The sequence below is a fragment of the Magnolia sinica genome, chromosome 1, assembly GCF_029962835.1.
Source record: "Magnolia sinica isolate HGM2019 chromosome 1, MsV1, whole genome shotgun sequence".
NCBI lineage: Eukaryota > Viridiplantae > Streptophyta > Magnoliopsida > Magnoliales > Magnoliaceae > Magnolia > Magnolia sinica.
The window spans coordinates 127025829-127040369 of NC_080573.1; the positions used below are offsets into that span (position 1 = coordinate 127025829).

General features: G+C 39.1%; 1 protein-coding gene across 1 annotated transcript; it reads right to left on the minus strand.

The window, feature by feature from the left end:
- Window positions 1–1151: 1151 nt before the first annotated feature.
- LOC131257770 (pentatricopeptide repeat-containing protein At4g02750-like) lies at window positions 1152–4137 on the minus strand. The gene has a single exon (XM_058258656.1). It carries the CDS (start codon window positions 3923–3925, stop codon window positions 1841–1843), a length of 2085 nt encoding a protein of 694 aa, XP_058114639.1. The 5' UTR covers window positions 3926–4137; the 3' UTR covers window positions 1152–1840.
- Between the last annotated feature and the right edge of the window lie 10404 nt (window positions 4138–14541).

A 14541-nucleotide genomic window follows, 5' to 3' on the forward strand; every position in this document is an offset into this window, starting at 1 on the left:
AAGGATCAATGTAGAAAACAGGATTCAAAAAATGGGTTGCCTATTTAGATAGTAGGTGGAAACCTCAAATTCATTAGACAGAAGTCACCTTATTTCTTGTGCCAGGGAATCTTGTTTCTTGTGCTAGGGAATTCTAACCATGGATAAGAGTAATGACTACTATGTGGAACCTATATATCCAAACAGCCCAACTATCTTGTCAGTGGAAAACAATTTCCGTTTCCACATGGATTCCATATATCCGAACACGCCCTATGAGTATAGACTGAAAAAACTTAAAATAGAGCAAGGGCCTCATTTGGAATGTCCCTACAACGACAGTGGACTCATGTGTGCATTCAGCTGTGTGCATTTTGCAGAAGCAGAGACTGTTTGGCCCATCCAGCAAAGTGCGGATGGCTGGATGCTAAAAGCTCTCATTCAGAGAGAGCAGCCCACAATGAAAATGAAGTGATAACGGGTCAGACACGTTATCATCTCATTTGTGTCCTGGGCTGCAAACACACGCTCCCATCTGCATTTGACAGAAATTCCAAACCGCCCCCAAATGTACAAAACACTCAAAAAACTCATCTGGTTTTATTCAGGTTATCTATATTCTCAACATCCCATAGTCATTCAAGTTTATGTTCTGTTAATAGACACTTGCAACTAGTTGCTTCTCAGGGAGCAGAACTTTAGCACCATATGATCTCACTGAAATCAGAAAGGGTCCACTAGTTGCGGCTCCAATTCAAGCACATGAAAGAAATGGGAAGACATATACTTAGAATCTAGTGGTTCTTTCTCTTCATGCAAACCAAGATGAGCTAAAATACCAATATGTCCCAGTACATGGTACTTCTCATGAATAACAGAAAACCCAATTATGTTGCTTGTGAACTACATTACACTTACAAAAAAGAATAGTCCTTGATGTTCTTAGGGCATGTTTGGTAGAGGCCAAAAATTGAGTTCGTCTCATTTTAGTTAATCATAATTATGCCTTAGAGATCATATTTCCTTTTCACAAGGATTGAAAATAAGCGTTATAACCAACAACCATCATCTCTACTATATAATCATGATTAACTAAAATGAGATATACTCATTTTTAGGTGTCTACCAAAGAGGTCCTTATGAATAAGCCGCATGTATATTTCTTTTCTCTATGGTACAAAACTATCCATATTCATATTCATGCCTGTATCCATGCAGAACTTCAGAGATTACCAAGCATTGCTGTCATGTACAATTCCAGTTCCCATGCACAAGAAACATAGTTGATAAACAATCCACGCCAAGCCCTGGATGACCCATCTATATCTTTGATAGATGGCTTATGCTTCTTATTTCTCAGTAATATCACCACAATCATGTATGCATGTCAATGCATTCTGTTTATCCAGTTTGCATGTCTAAATGAAAGTTGCTGCAGCAAAGGCTTTGAGGCAGTTCCCTCACCCCACAGGCACCACTTACTCTTGTTTCGTGATTCCAATGCAATATCCCGGTGCTCTTCCTGTTCTATTATTCCCTCCGTTGTTACTTCCTTAAAATGCATGCATCTTTTAAAAGCTTCTTCCTTTCATGGTATAAGCATCGTAAGGACCAGAAGCCTATGCTTGGGTTCTATTTATATAAAAGTGGTTCTGATCGAGTCAGAGAGGATTAGTGCAACTCATTTTGCTTTGAGTAGGAAGTGAAACAATGCAAGTTGATAAAATGGTTTGCAGCATTTCTACCTCTGCTGGGAATGTTTTGCACAAGCCAGACATCCATACATTTTTTCAGATGACATATTCTGAAAAGTCCTCTCCAATCCAAATTCCAAACAGGCCCTTAAGAAAAACAGCTCCCATCACCAATAATCCTTGCAGGAGCATTGCCCACCCACAAAATGATGGAATCTGTTTGAATCTCTCAACACAATATGCCGATCAGTAACCTTGGAAACAAACTTCATGAACAAATGGCAATCACTGCAAACACGTATGTTCTTCACGATCCTTATGGGCGCCCCTCGAGGCTTCCTGATCAATCCAAATGCAAGAGCGAGCTTCTCACTATGATAACAGATGGATTCAACCTTCTCTGTCTCCCCCACATCATGAAGAACGAGGTTTGTGTTGGGAACGAAACCCTCCTCTCTCAGTCTCACCATCAGTCTACTCAGTTCTCTGTAAATCTCCTCAGTTTGAGGATGAGTTCTGTCATCCGATATGAACTTGTGTACCTTGTTATTGAACTCGATCCAGCTGTAAGCTGCCAATTTTCTGATCTTTCTGTCCTTCATAAGAGACCTCACAGATGCAACATCATCCCATCTTCCAGAAGCAGCATACATGTTCGACAACATGATATAAGGTCCCGCATCAAGTGGGTCCAATTCAAAAAGATGCCTTGCTGCAATCTCTGCATGTTTGATGTCACTGTTTATTCTACAAACAGATAAAAGCGTGGACCAAATTAAGGATGTCGGTTCATCAGGCATGCCTTTAATCAAATTGACTGCTTCAACCACATTCCCTGAACGACCAAGGAGATTGACCATACACGCATAGTGATCCGAAGTAGGCTTCATTCCATGCAGTTTGCTAATCGAATTAAAATATATCTGCCCATCTTCGATCAAGGAGGCATGGCTGCAAGCAGACAGAATGCCCACGAAGGTAATATTGTCGGGCTTCAAGTTTTCCTTCAACATCCTATCGTAAAGAACCAAAGCATCTTTATCCATTCCATTTTGTGCATAGCCCATGATCATGGCATTCCAAGATACCACATTCCGGGTCGCCATTCTATTGAAAACATCATAAGCATCTGTGATTTCTCCACATTTAGAGTACATATCAACAAGGGCACTTGATACACGCAAATCAACCTCAATTCCAATCAAAATTACTTGGCTGTGAACTACCTTCCCATGATCCAGAGACACCAATCCAGCACAAGCACTCACCACACTCGACATAGTAAAACTATCTGGCCTAACATTTTCCGACAGCATTTCACTATACAACACCAAGGCATCCTCCTCTCTTCCATTCTGCGCATAACCCACAATCATTGTCGTCCAACAAACCCTGTCTTTCTCATTCATCTCACTAAAAATCCTACGTGCTTCTTCTACCAATCCACTCTGAAGATAGGCACCTAGAACACTAGACAACGTAACCAAATCCGGCTCAACACCCAAAACTTGCATTTGGCGAAACAAATCCAGGCACTTCCCAGGTTGCCCACTCTTCAAATAACCTGCAATCATTGAATTCCAAGAAACTACATTTCTATCGAGCATTTGATTGAACAAGCTCCGCGCTTGATCAATCTCGCCACATTTCGCATACATATCAATCAAAGCATTCCAGACAAACACATTCATTTTCAAATTACTAGCAGTAAGACGTCCATGAATCTGCTTACCGAGCTTCAAATCCAGTAACTGCGAACATGCATTTAGAATACTCACATGGGTATACTCCGTCGGTTCGAATCCTTCTTCTCGCATCCATAGGAAAAAATCCAGAGCATCCTCGGAACAACCACAGCTTGCAAAGCCCGCAATTACAGTATTATACGAGACGGAATCGCGGGTGGGCATTCGATTAAAGAGCTCTCGCAAGTTCTCAACCAGACCCAATTTCGAGTACAGCGAGAGCATGGCGTTCCATGAGAAAACATCTCGTTGAGGCATTTTGACGAACAGTTGCTGGGCGCTGGAGATTTTGCCGCACTTGGCATATAGATGCAGAAGGCGGTTTTGGAGGAAGGTGTCGTTGGGTTTGAAGCAGTGGCGTTCCATGTGAGATTGCAGTCTCTTTCCTTGCTCGAAATCGTTTGTACGGATGCATTCAAGCAAGAGACGCGCGTAGCCATTGGATCCTGTGGGGCCGCGGGAGTAGAGTAGATCAACGGCTTCACAGAGCTTTTGCTTTGCTTTCATCTCATCCTACCGTCTCAACGGTTACACAAAATTATTTGTTACTCTGGCAGCGTGCAATGCTTGATACGTAGGCATTTGAAAATGACGCGCTACATAAATTAACTCAAATCAAACGCTTAAATCGTGGGATCCACCGTAGCCACGTCACAGTGCCAACATAAGATTGGTGGAGCAATATTAGCTTCTGATTAATGAACACTTTTTCTTTTTCTTTTTCTTTTTAATTAGTGGACTAATCTATGCTTACCTAACAAAGAATTATTTAATATTTTTATTAAAGGGATTTTTCTATATTGTCATCAATTATTCAATATATGTATTAAAAATCACTACTTTTTAAGTTTTTCTAAATAAATTATCTTTAAAAAAATCAGCTAATTATTTTTATTTTAATTGATGGGTTCTAATAATAAAAATCATTAATAGCTTAAAAAGACAAATTTTCCCCTCCCATAACATAGTTTGCATTTTTTTTACCCAAATGGTACCTAAATACGAGCCCGGGTATGCCAAAATTTAATGGAGCACATCATAATGTTCTTATCACATGGGCTCATGGTAGGATGCCTGATCCTAAACATTAGGCATATGAAAAACTTAGGTGAGCCATACGACAGAAAATAATAAGCTCGAACACATACTATTCAAGCTTTACTGGGACTTCCAAAGGTTTTGAATGATATAGATATTTGTGTTTTGTCTTCATTCTTATAATATTGATTGGATGAACATGTAAAATATAGAGATGATGATGGACCCTCGAAGGTATCAACAATAGACATTTCCATCCCCATTATTTATTTTGTATGGCCCACTTGAGCTTTGGATTACCAAGGTTTTTAGTTCATGTCTTATTAGGAGCTTGCCAAACTAATAAACAGACTGGATGCCATAAAGACATTAGCAGTAAGCCCATAAAGGTTTCAACATTGGGTGTTTCCATCCCCTAATATTTTTTATGGTGTGGCCCACCTTAGTTTTGGATTTGCCTAATTTTTGGACTCATGTCATATAATGAGTTGGCAAAACTAATGGATGAAGGGGTGTAACGCCCTAAAAATCGGGGGTCGTGCATACGCTTGGCTCCCGAGTTCCAAGACATTGCTTATAATCGATTTTACTAATTTGCGCTTAATCAGGTTTAGATGTGCAATATGAAATTTCTTGAAACATGAAATACAACCACAACTACTAGTCTACTGAGATAAAAGAGGCTAAATATACAAGTCCAAAATAATGTGAATTGGTCGCATAAGGCGTTCCCTAACCAAATCACAAAAATATGTCCAAAAAGAATAATGAACTGAGTCCAACACCCAGCGTTCCAAATCCATCTACTAGGCCGATGGAGAACCGCCCATCAACTGGAAGTAAGACAACTCGTCCTCCTCGTCAAGACTCGCGCCGTCAGGCTCCTCGTGATCTGCGTCACCTGCATCTACGGGAGAGTCTGGTTGGTGTTTTAAAACACCGTCTCAGAGTGGGAGTGAGTGATCAACTCAGTGGGTGCTATTAGTCTTAAGTTGTAACAGACATCAATTATATTATGCGTTTAATGAAAGACAATCATTCATAAACACCTAACTAATCTTATTAATGCGTATGCATGATAGATGATATGATGCATGCCCTCACCATAATACTCCCTCAAGCGACTCCATTTAACGATCGCGTATGACCAACACTCCCTCAGAGTGACCTGAACTGCCAAGTCGCCACCTTAGTTAGCGCGATGCAATGTAATCATGTTAGCTGAGTTTTTAGTTAGGTCCATTCATCCAGTAGGTTGGGAAATCTGACATACCCTACGTATCAATGCCCTGAACTGGTTACGAGGCCAAGAACCTTAACGTGTGAGGCCAAAGCCCAGCGATCCTTGACCCGTCGGGTTCCCTCATCCCCTACTTCAAGCACATGGGAAGTGTTAAAATGTGAGATCGCTCGTGGTCACTACGAGGAGGCGTGTCACCCCAGCGTAGGCCGACAGCTCTAACACAGTGTCTCATTCCACCATACCCGGCTCTCGAGTCAATGGATCGATTTCAAATGGTTGACAATAGGCTCCAATGGTTGAAGGTTGTTCCAGGTTTCATGCATATGTGAGCAAATAAGATTAACGAACAAGGTTGGTTAGCAAGTAGGCTAGATCGCACAAGTTTATGCGAGTACGGGATAGACGGTATTGAGTTCGAGCGACCCATGTAGCCTAACTATTGTCGCCCACACGCACCCGCCCAAATCCATGGGTTTAACCTCAAGACAGTCCTACCAATGAAACCACCTTCACTCTCATCATATTTCTGACCAATCCAAGGATTTGATGGTAATCTATAACATGCCAACTAGTAGGGTTATCATCTAGCATAAAACAATATCATGTTTCATATTTTCTCAGCATATAATTTAGATTTTCCTATCAAGCAAAGCTACCAATATTATGAAACAAGAGTGCATGTGTTTTGTGTGGGTTAGTGAGGAAGCTAAGTACTTTCTATACCTAATATAACCAAATTACACAAGAGTTAATAGATCATACATCATATGAAAACCAAACAAGATAAGTACATGCAATCATCTATTTAAACTAAATCATAGGAAAGGCAACAACATTTCATAACTATTCCATGTGAATCGATAGGTTCAAGGGTAGGGTCTTCCCCAGGTTTGTTTAGATTCTCCAAATACATCATCCAAGCAAGCAAAATCATTAAACTCATGCTAAAATTAGTACTAGGCCACCTAAAAATAATAGTTTGCACCTATGGATCATTGGAGGCTTGGAAAACGACCTAGGAGCGCCAAACTCGGAGTCGATCGCCCGGAATTCTAAGACAATGTACTTGCATGTTAGAATCTCATGCAAATCCACCCTCAACACAAAGAATTACAAAAAGATGGGCGCTTACCTCCTCAATTGGTTGGGAATCGAGCTTAGAGTGTGGATGTGGGAGAAAGAATGAGATTGCCAAAGTTCCAAGTTTCTTTGGGCGTCACCAACAACACCCTCATTCACTCTTTTCTTTCTCCCCTTCCTCTTCTCCCGTTTCCCTTTTCCTCCTAGGGCAAATTCGTATGGGGAGAGGGGTAAGCCCCTTTTATAATGCCAGATTCGATACAAATGGCCCCAAACGTTAGGTTTTTACTATATTAATCCTATGGAAGGATTTTTTATCCTCTAGGGCCTACTATGGGGTGTACAAGTCAATATACACCGTAGGATAGTTAGTCCTAATGATGATCTACGTATGTATATGATTGAATCGTCATTTGGATGTGCCGATCGACAGATATGATTAGAAGTCTGTTCAACGGTCATCGATAGTCGATCGGGGCCGCGGCTATACAGATATGAGTAGGGAAATATCCTTACTTCACGAGTAAAGTTTAGTTGTAAACCGCCGGTCCGAAATCCTCAACTTTGTATAAGAGTGGACAACCCAATTCACTTAAGTTTCAGTTCCTTTCTTTATGGTACATATACTTCTTATGCACTTGTACTTCGGCTCAAGTTAAGCGGTTCTGGGCAGTACCCAGGTCCGACTCCCGCGATGGACGTCAAGCCCAGTAAGACGGACATTATTCTATATTTTTGGAACCAGTGGCCTACCAACGAGCAGTCTAGAGCTCGTTCGAAGAATCGGGGCATTTCTGGAATGAATTTGATAGTGAAATTTCTTGTGGGCAATGATTAGGGTTTAGATTAACTATAGTGTGACCTATTTATAACTAGTGAAAGTGAAGATTATATCATGATTACTCTGAATCGTCGGTTTTGGGCTAAAAGAGTAATGGGGTTAATTTGGTCTATTAGTTAAGATCCGGACGGATTCGTTGGCTTCCTGTGGTTGATTAATCGAACTTATGCGGTTCTTTACTGGTACCACCCCTGTATAAACTAGCATTGAGTGCTAATGGTCATTAAGTGATATTATAAGTTAATTAATAGAAAAAATTTCAAGAATTTTTGAAAATCCAAAACAGTGAAAATCCAGGACGTTACAAGGGGATGTCAAAAGGACATCACAGTAGACCCCAAAAAGCTTTAGGTCACACAATTAATTAAGTCGGTTAGTTAAGAAGGATTTTATCAGGAGGTTTTTAGTCATATTTAAAAATACCATACTTTATGTGGTGAACACTTACTTTACTAACAACCTAAAAAGGTGAGTATTTACTTTTAAAAAAAAAAAAAAAAAAAAAAAACCCTTTAAAAGTAGGCTATGTTTTATGCATACACTAAGTAATAGATGGTCAAATGAAAAAATCTTCTTGCTAAAAATACCACTCTTGGATATCTTTCAATTCAACGTCTAATAAACACTTGTTAACCATATAGCTGAAAGGTCAAATAAGAGAGATTTGTGTTATTGATACATAACTGCGGACCTTCAATTGGCCAATTCAATTTAACTTAATTACACGCCCCTGTTCAGAATTTTTTTCTGATTGTGTATCACCCGCACTTAAGGTGATGGGAAACATGGAGCAGGGTGCTGGATGCACTCACTCTAGCACCACATATGCAGGCATGAGACCCATGTAAAAAGTGAAAAATAATCATTTTACTTAAAAATAAAAAATAAAAAAATCTTTGCTTTTCCACTTTAAATTTACAATTTGTACATGCCCACATTCTGCTTTTTCATTAATATCATATTTGATAGGCCATGTAATTTTGAACCTTTGTACTGAAGCAAAATGGGACAATTCTAACCATTGAATCCTAAAAATCTTTGACGAAGAAGGATGGGAGCATGTGTACACATGACATCAAACGTTGCCCCTCTCATGGAGGAGACAAGATTGTAAGAGGTTTGCTAGAATACATCTCGTATATTCAATCTAAGAGTTCTTCTGGGCACCCATACACTGTTTGGGTTACTAAAAACACCCAAATCCAATGGCTAGAGCCCTACATTATCTTATTGCAATGCTTTAGGATATATGCTAGCAAACCTGAATAACTAACTTAGGGGTGACAATGGGCTGGGTGGGCCCATGCATCCATTGGACAGCCAGTCTATGATGGGTCCGGGCTGAGTAAATATATGACCCATTTAAGCAAATGAGTACGTCTTGGTTGAACCCTACCCGAACCAACCCAATTCACCTTTTTAAGTTAGCAATGGGCTGTGGTAGCTAACGATATCTGACCCAACCCATAACTTGAAATAGAGTAATATAATGTATAGATATGTATGTACTAACTGGGCTCAGCAGCTCATACCTATAGCCCCATATTTCATTCTAAAACTTAGGTTGGGTTTGTGATGTGTCTGGGTGGGTCAGTCAAGCGCAACCATTGAATGGGTTGGGTCAGGTTGGACTTCCGCATGATGAATTTCAACTGGGTAGAGTTGGTTTCAGCTTGATGAATTTCAATTGGATTGGACCCACCTAAAAGGATAATGTGTCGTTAGTTGGGTTCGGGCTATAGTTCTTGGCCCGCTTTCTAAATTTGCCAAACTAGTGCTAGCTGACTCTAGCCGGACAACCTGACCCGTTGTCGTCCTTCTCGCATATCAGTCAGAAGACTAGCGATTGTGGGCCATATTTTGTGTGGTCCGTGATTCAGAATAATATCGATCACATGATGTTTATCACCATTTTTAGTAGGGAACAATTTTCAATTTGTACAGCCGGTTCATTTTAAAGGCCGTTGATGGATGGCCAAGATCACCTGATTGGTGTTGCTTTTCAAACATGGGTTGTTAATACAAGGATCCCCACCATTGGTCTGTACACAATCCTGGGCTCTACCATGTGTAAGCAGTCGTCCACATTGTGGGGGTCCCACCATTTGTATCCTTCAGTTGTTTATATTTGCACCAATCAAGCTTGACCATGTGTGAGCAATGGTCTCACCATTTTGTGTTTGATTGTTAGACGTGGGGCCCACATGTAGGAAACCATTTGTGGGTGGGTCCCATATTGATTCACTCAGAGTATTTCCATGTGGATACTGGTTTTCAAATCACTCTCTTGGAATTAAATCAATCAAGGGGAGATAGAGATGATTGAATATGATAGGGCTTATCCCTATTGTAACCAACTCTTCCTGTTCCTCCCAATTCCTCTCTTTATAAAAGGAAAGGATTCCCTCATTTGAAGATACAATCTGAAAATTTCTTCAAAGAAAATTGAGAGTAATAACCAGAGAATACCTGATTGTTTATTAAGCTACCTCTAGACAATCTAAACTGTTAATGGTGTCTGATGACCATTCTAACCATGAATTAGAAGGGTGAATAGGTCATTTCTACTCTCATGGTAGTTAGAATGGTCCCTAAAATCATCTTCAACTTTAGGGAGGTCCCTAAAATCATGTAAATATCTTCTAAAGTTAGCACGTGCCTCTCGTCCTCTCTTTCATTTGGGGTAGATTAGGGAAAAACATTTTGATTAAGGGAACAACATCGGCAAAATCAACAATTAATTCTTGACAGTAATCAGGTAAATCCAAATCATCAAAAGTTTTTTTTTTTTAGAAACTTGAGAATACCTAAAAACAGATCCATGGGACCATAAAAATAAATTTGAAAATTTTTAAAACTTTATTTTTCATTACGTTTTGAAGATCCCTAATTAATGATAATAATCGATGGTGATTGTTAGATCTTAATCAACTTTGATAATCAATTGTGCTGGTCAAATTCTTGATCATTGTTGATGATCGACAATGATGGTTAGATTTCTAATTAACATTGATGATTGTTGGTGATGGTCTAATCCCTTATCAACTTACGGCGATGAGTGGATCCGTAATCAACACTGGTGATCGATAGTGATGGTTAGATCCATGATCAATGGTGATGATCATGGATGTTGAAATTATCAACAATGCTAATCGGCTTATTGATTAGGGATGCAATATTAATATAGATACTGATGATAGTTGAATTATAAGTATTATAATTGCACAAATAAGTCTTTTGTTATAAATTCGTAATCCTTTAATGCTAGATATGGTCATTCTCTAAGGTTATGCACGCACAACTTGAGTAGAAGTTTGTATTTGCTGCCAAAATAATAATACTTGCACTCATGATAAAGGAGTTGTAGATGTTATACAAATAGTTATTGCAAAAGCATCTCATTCTTCTTAATTTGAAAACTTGATTATTGTACCCAACCACTTTAAGTATGTGGCCTTTTAGATCTCATATAAGATTAATTAATAAGTATTAACACACGATTTTAATTAAGTAATGTTAATTCTGCAATGTAAAGATGACTATGAAAGCACTAGTTGTAGAATTGCTTAGAGGTGAATAATTAAATTGTAATTATTAGGAAGGATGATCCGGTGCTATGAGAATCTTCTTATATTAGCATGACATAGCATACACTTTAGAATTAGTTTAGAGGATCCTAATTTGCAAGACAACTCAACCACATACCTTTAGCCACTATATAAAATTGTAGATGAATAATCATACATCTTGTAACATTTTTTTTTTAATACCATGCACAAGGAATTCATACCCATATATAAGATGTGTAAGACTGTTAAAGCGATGTAAGATGTACTAGTAGAAATATATGAGCAGAATTCAAATGCATACATTAGGATAATGAAAATAGAGTTCTAAAAGTAATAGGATGCCCGTGGATGCAACATCATACCCATAAGATAGAGCAAATGATAAACGACCTTAAAAATATATGATGGATCATGATAAAAAAAAATCAAAATATTATCACGATGCACTATTTCTTGTCCAAGTCTTAAGCTTTCATATAAAAAAATATTGAATTATGTTGTTTAATCATTGTATTCAAAGGCCTATATAGCTAATTGATATATGAGATTGAATTGGAATGTTTTTCAGCTAAGAAAAGTTAAAGCCATCATAGCTGAGCCTGGCAAATAGAAAACTTGTATAAGAAGTTCTAGAGGTTGTAAGAAATTTAAGTATGATGCTCAACATATGAATATTGAGAATTGTCAGTCTGGCACATCTGAGTGGAAATGATCTCTAGTGGATATTATTTTTCTAATCACTTTCTCTTGAAATTCAAATCCATCAAGAAGAGAGAAAAAAGGTTGAATGCAATAAGGATTATCCCTATTGTAACCAAAATTCTCTGATCCTCTTAGCTCATCTCTTATGGAAGGGAGGCATTTCCTTTTGTTAATAACATGATATGAAAAACTTCTCAAAGGAAAAATTGAGTGGTATAATGGCAAATATTTATTTGTCCATTAAATTCCTCTAAACAATCTAAACCATTGATAATGCTCCATAGCTATTCTAATTGTGAATCAAAAGGATGAAGGCCAATAACTCATTTTCATTCCAATAGCAATTAAATAATCACCAGATAAGACCTATCTATCTTCGACTTTGTGAATATCCTAAAATATTATAGATATTATTAAATCTTATAAGCCCACCCATCCTTGCTTTTCAATATCTGGCATTTTGATAGACAATAATTGGGAAATGGTCTATAGAAAAACACCATATTATTTGAAAGACAAGAATAGATGCAGCTTCCTTGGCACAGAAGATCGAAAAAATGGGAAACGGATTGGCTACTCCCCCGCCACCAGCCAATGGCTGATGGTCGGCGCTCTATGGACCCCATCATGATGTATGTGTTTCATCCATTCCGTCCATCTATTTTACCAGATCATTTCATGGTATAAGCCCAAAAATGAGTTATATCCCAATCTCAAGTAGATCACGTTACAGGAAAAAAGTGTTGAATGAGAGTCAACCATTAAAAACCTTTTGGGGGCCATAAAAGTTTTGGATCAAGCTGATTTTTGTTTTTTCCCATCATCTAGGCCTTTATGACCTAATCAAAAGATTAGATGTCAAATAAACAGTACAGTGGGCCTTAGGATGATTTTAATGGTGGATATCCAATCAATATTGTTTCCCTGTGGTGTGCTAAAATGATATGTAAAAATGGATGAACGGAATGGATGAAACACATACCTCATGGTGGGGCCTACATGGCACCGACCATCAGCCACGGGGCTGGTGGCAGGCGGAGTAGCCAATCCGTTTCCGAAAAAATGATTCTTTGCAAATATACTGTGACAAGTAACGTAGGCCTCTTATCGGGCGTATCCCATATGAGCATGCCCTGCCCCAAGGATAAGGCCAGTGGTCTTATACTAGGTGGACCACATGTGCGGATGGTCAGAAAAATTTTTTTTTTTTACAATAATGCCTATCTGATGAACGGCTTGGATCTCGCATAGGTATGCACATTACCAGCTTGAGGACGGACGCGGATTGCGTACTACCCCCGCCGGGACGGTAAGCCGTCCGGGCAGGGCTCTGTGGGGCCCAAATTGATTTAAGTATTTTATCTACGCCGTTCATAATTTTTTTCAGATAATTTTAATGTATGATACAAAAAATTAGGTAGGTCCAGGTCTTAAGTGGACCACAAAGTGGGGATTTAACTTCCACCATTAAAAACTTCTTGGGAGCTAGAGAAGTTTTAGATCAAGCTGATATTTGTGTTTTCACTTCATCCACGTCTGCATGACATTATTAATATGTTGGATGGTAAAAAAACAAATAATGGTGGCCCTTAGAAAGGTTTCAACGGTGAGAGTCATTATCACTGCAGCTTTCTTTGATGTGGTCCACTGGAGGTGTGGATCTGCTTCATTTTTTGCCTCATACCTTAAAATGATATGAGAAAATCAATTAACGGCGTGGATAAAACACTTACATCACTTTGGGCCCCTCAGAGCCCTGCCCGGACGGATTACCATCCGGGCGGGGGTAGGACGCAACCTGCGTCCTCTAAGGATGCGCTCATGTCTCACGCACTTGAAGGCTTCTTTTTATTAATAGTGTGAGCATTTAATACCATCATTTATTAAAGTGAATGGCCCAACCGACTGAGTGAACGGCCACAGACTTAGAAGGAGACTCGATCAAATGCATTCATGGCCCACCAACTGAATGAGTGGCCAGAGATTGAGAAAGAGACACCAAACTGCTTATTCATGAGAATGATAGTGTTAAGGCAGAATAGCAAAATAAAGGACCGCCTCGTTAAAACAAGACAGTCAAGAAACCATCCTTTTCTTGTCATGATTGGAATTGATTATTATTTTTCCCCATTTAACTGTAACACCTCAATCCATGAAATACTCATGAGATTCTATCATTGCAATCATCATATTACATTATTAAAAAACCCTGTCATCATCTACCGTTATTTAATGATGTGGGGCCCATTCCATTACCCTCTATCTTTTATTGCTGCAGTGTGGTTGAATGTTACTTTATTTTAGTAAATCTACTGGTCTAATCATTTGGTCCGCTAGAATGGTGGTGTAACCCGCAGTGGGCCAGAGATCAATCGGATCAGGATGCATGCGCGCATATTTGAAGGCCGAATAGCTCAGAGAAGATAACTTGATATATGTTCCAAGGATCCAGGCCGTTCATAAAGCGGGGCCCACCATATAGATATCATGTGAAAAAGTCAGGGTCATCTGGTAGACCTCACTCTTACCGTGAGCGTGAACCATTGGTCCATTATTTTCCCCACGTGTGCCAAACTTGACCATTGAACAAGCTTGACTTTCTGATCGTTGTCTCGAGACAGCTGGGCCTGTCTGATGATCGGCTTGGATT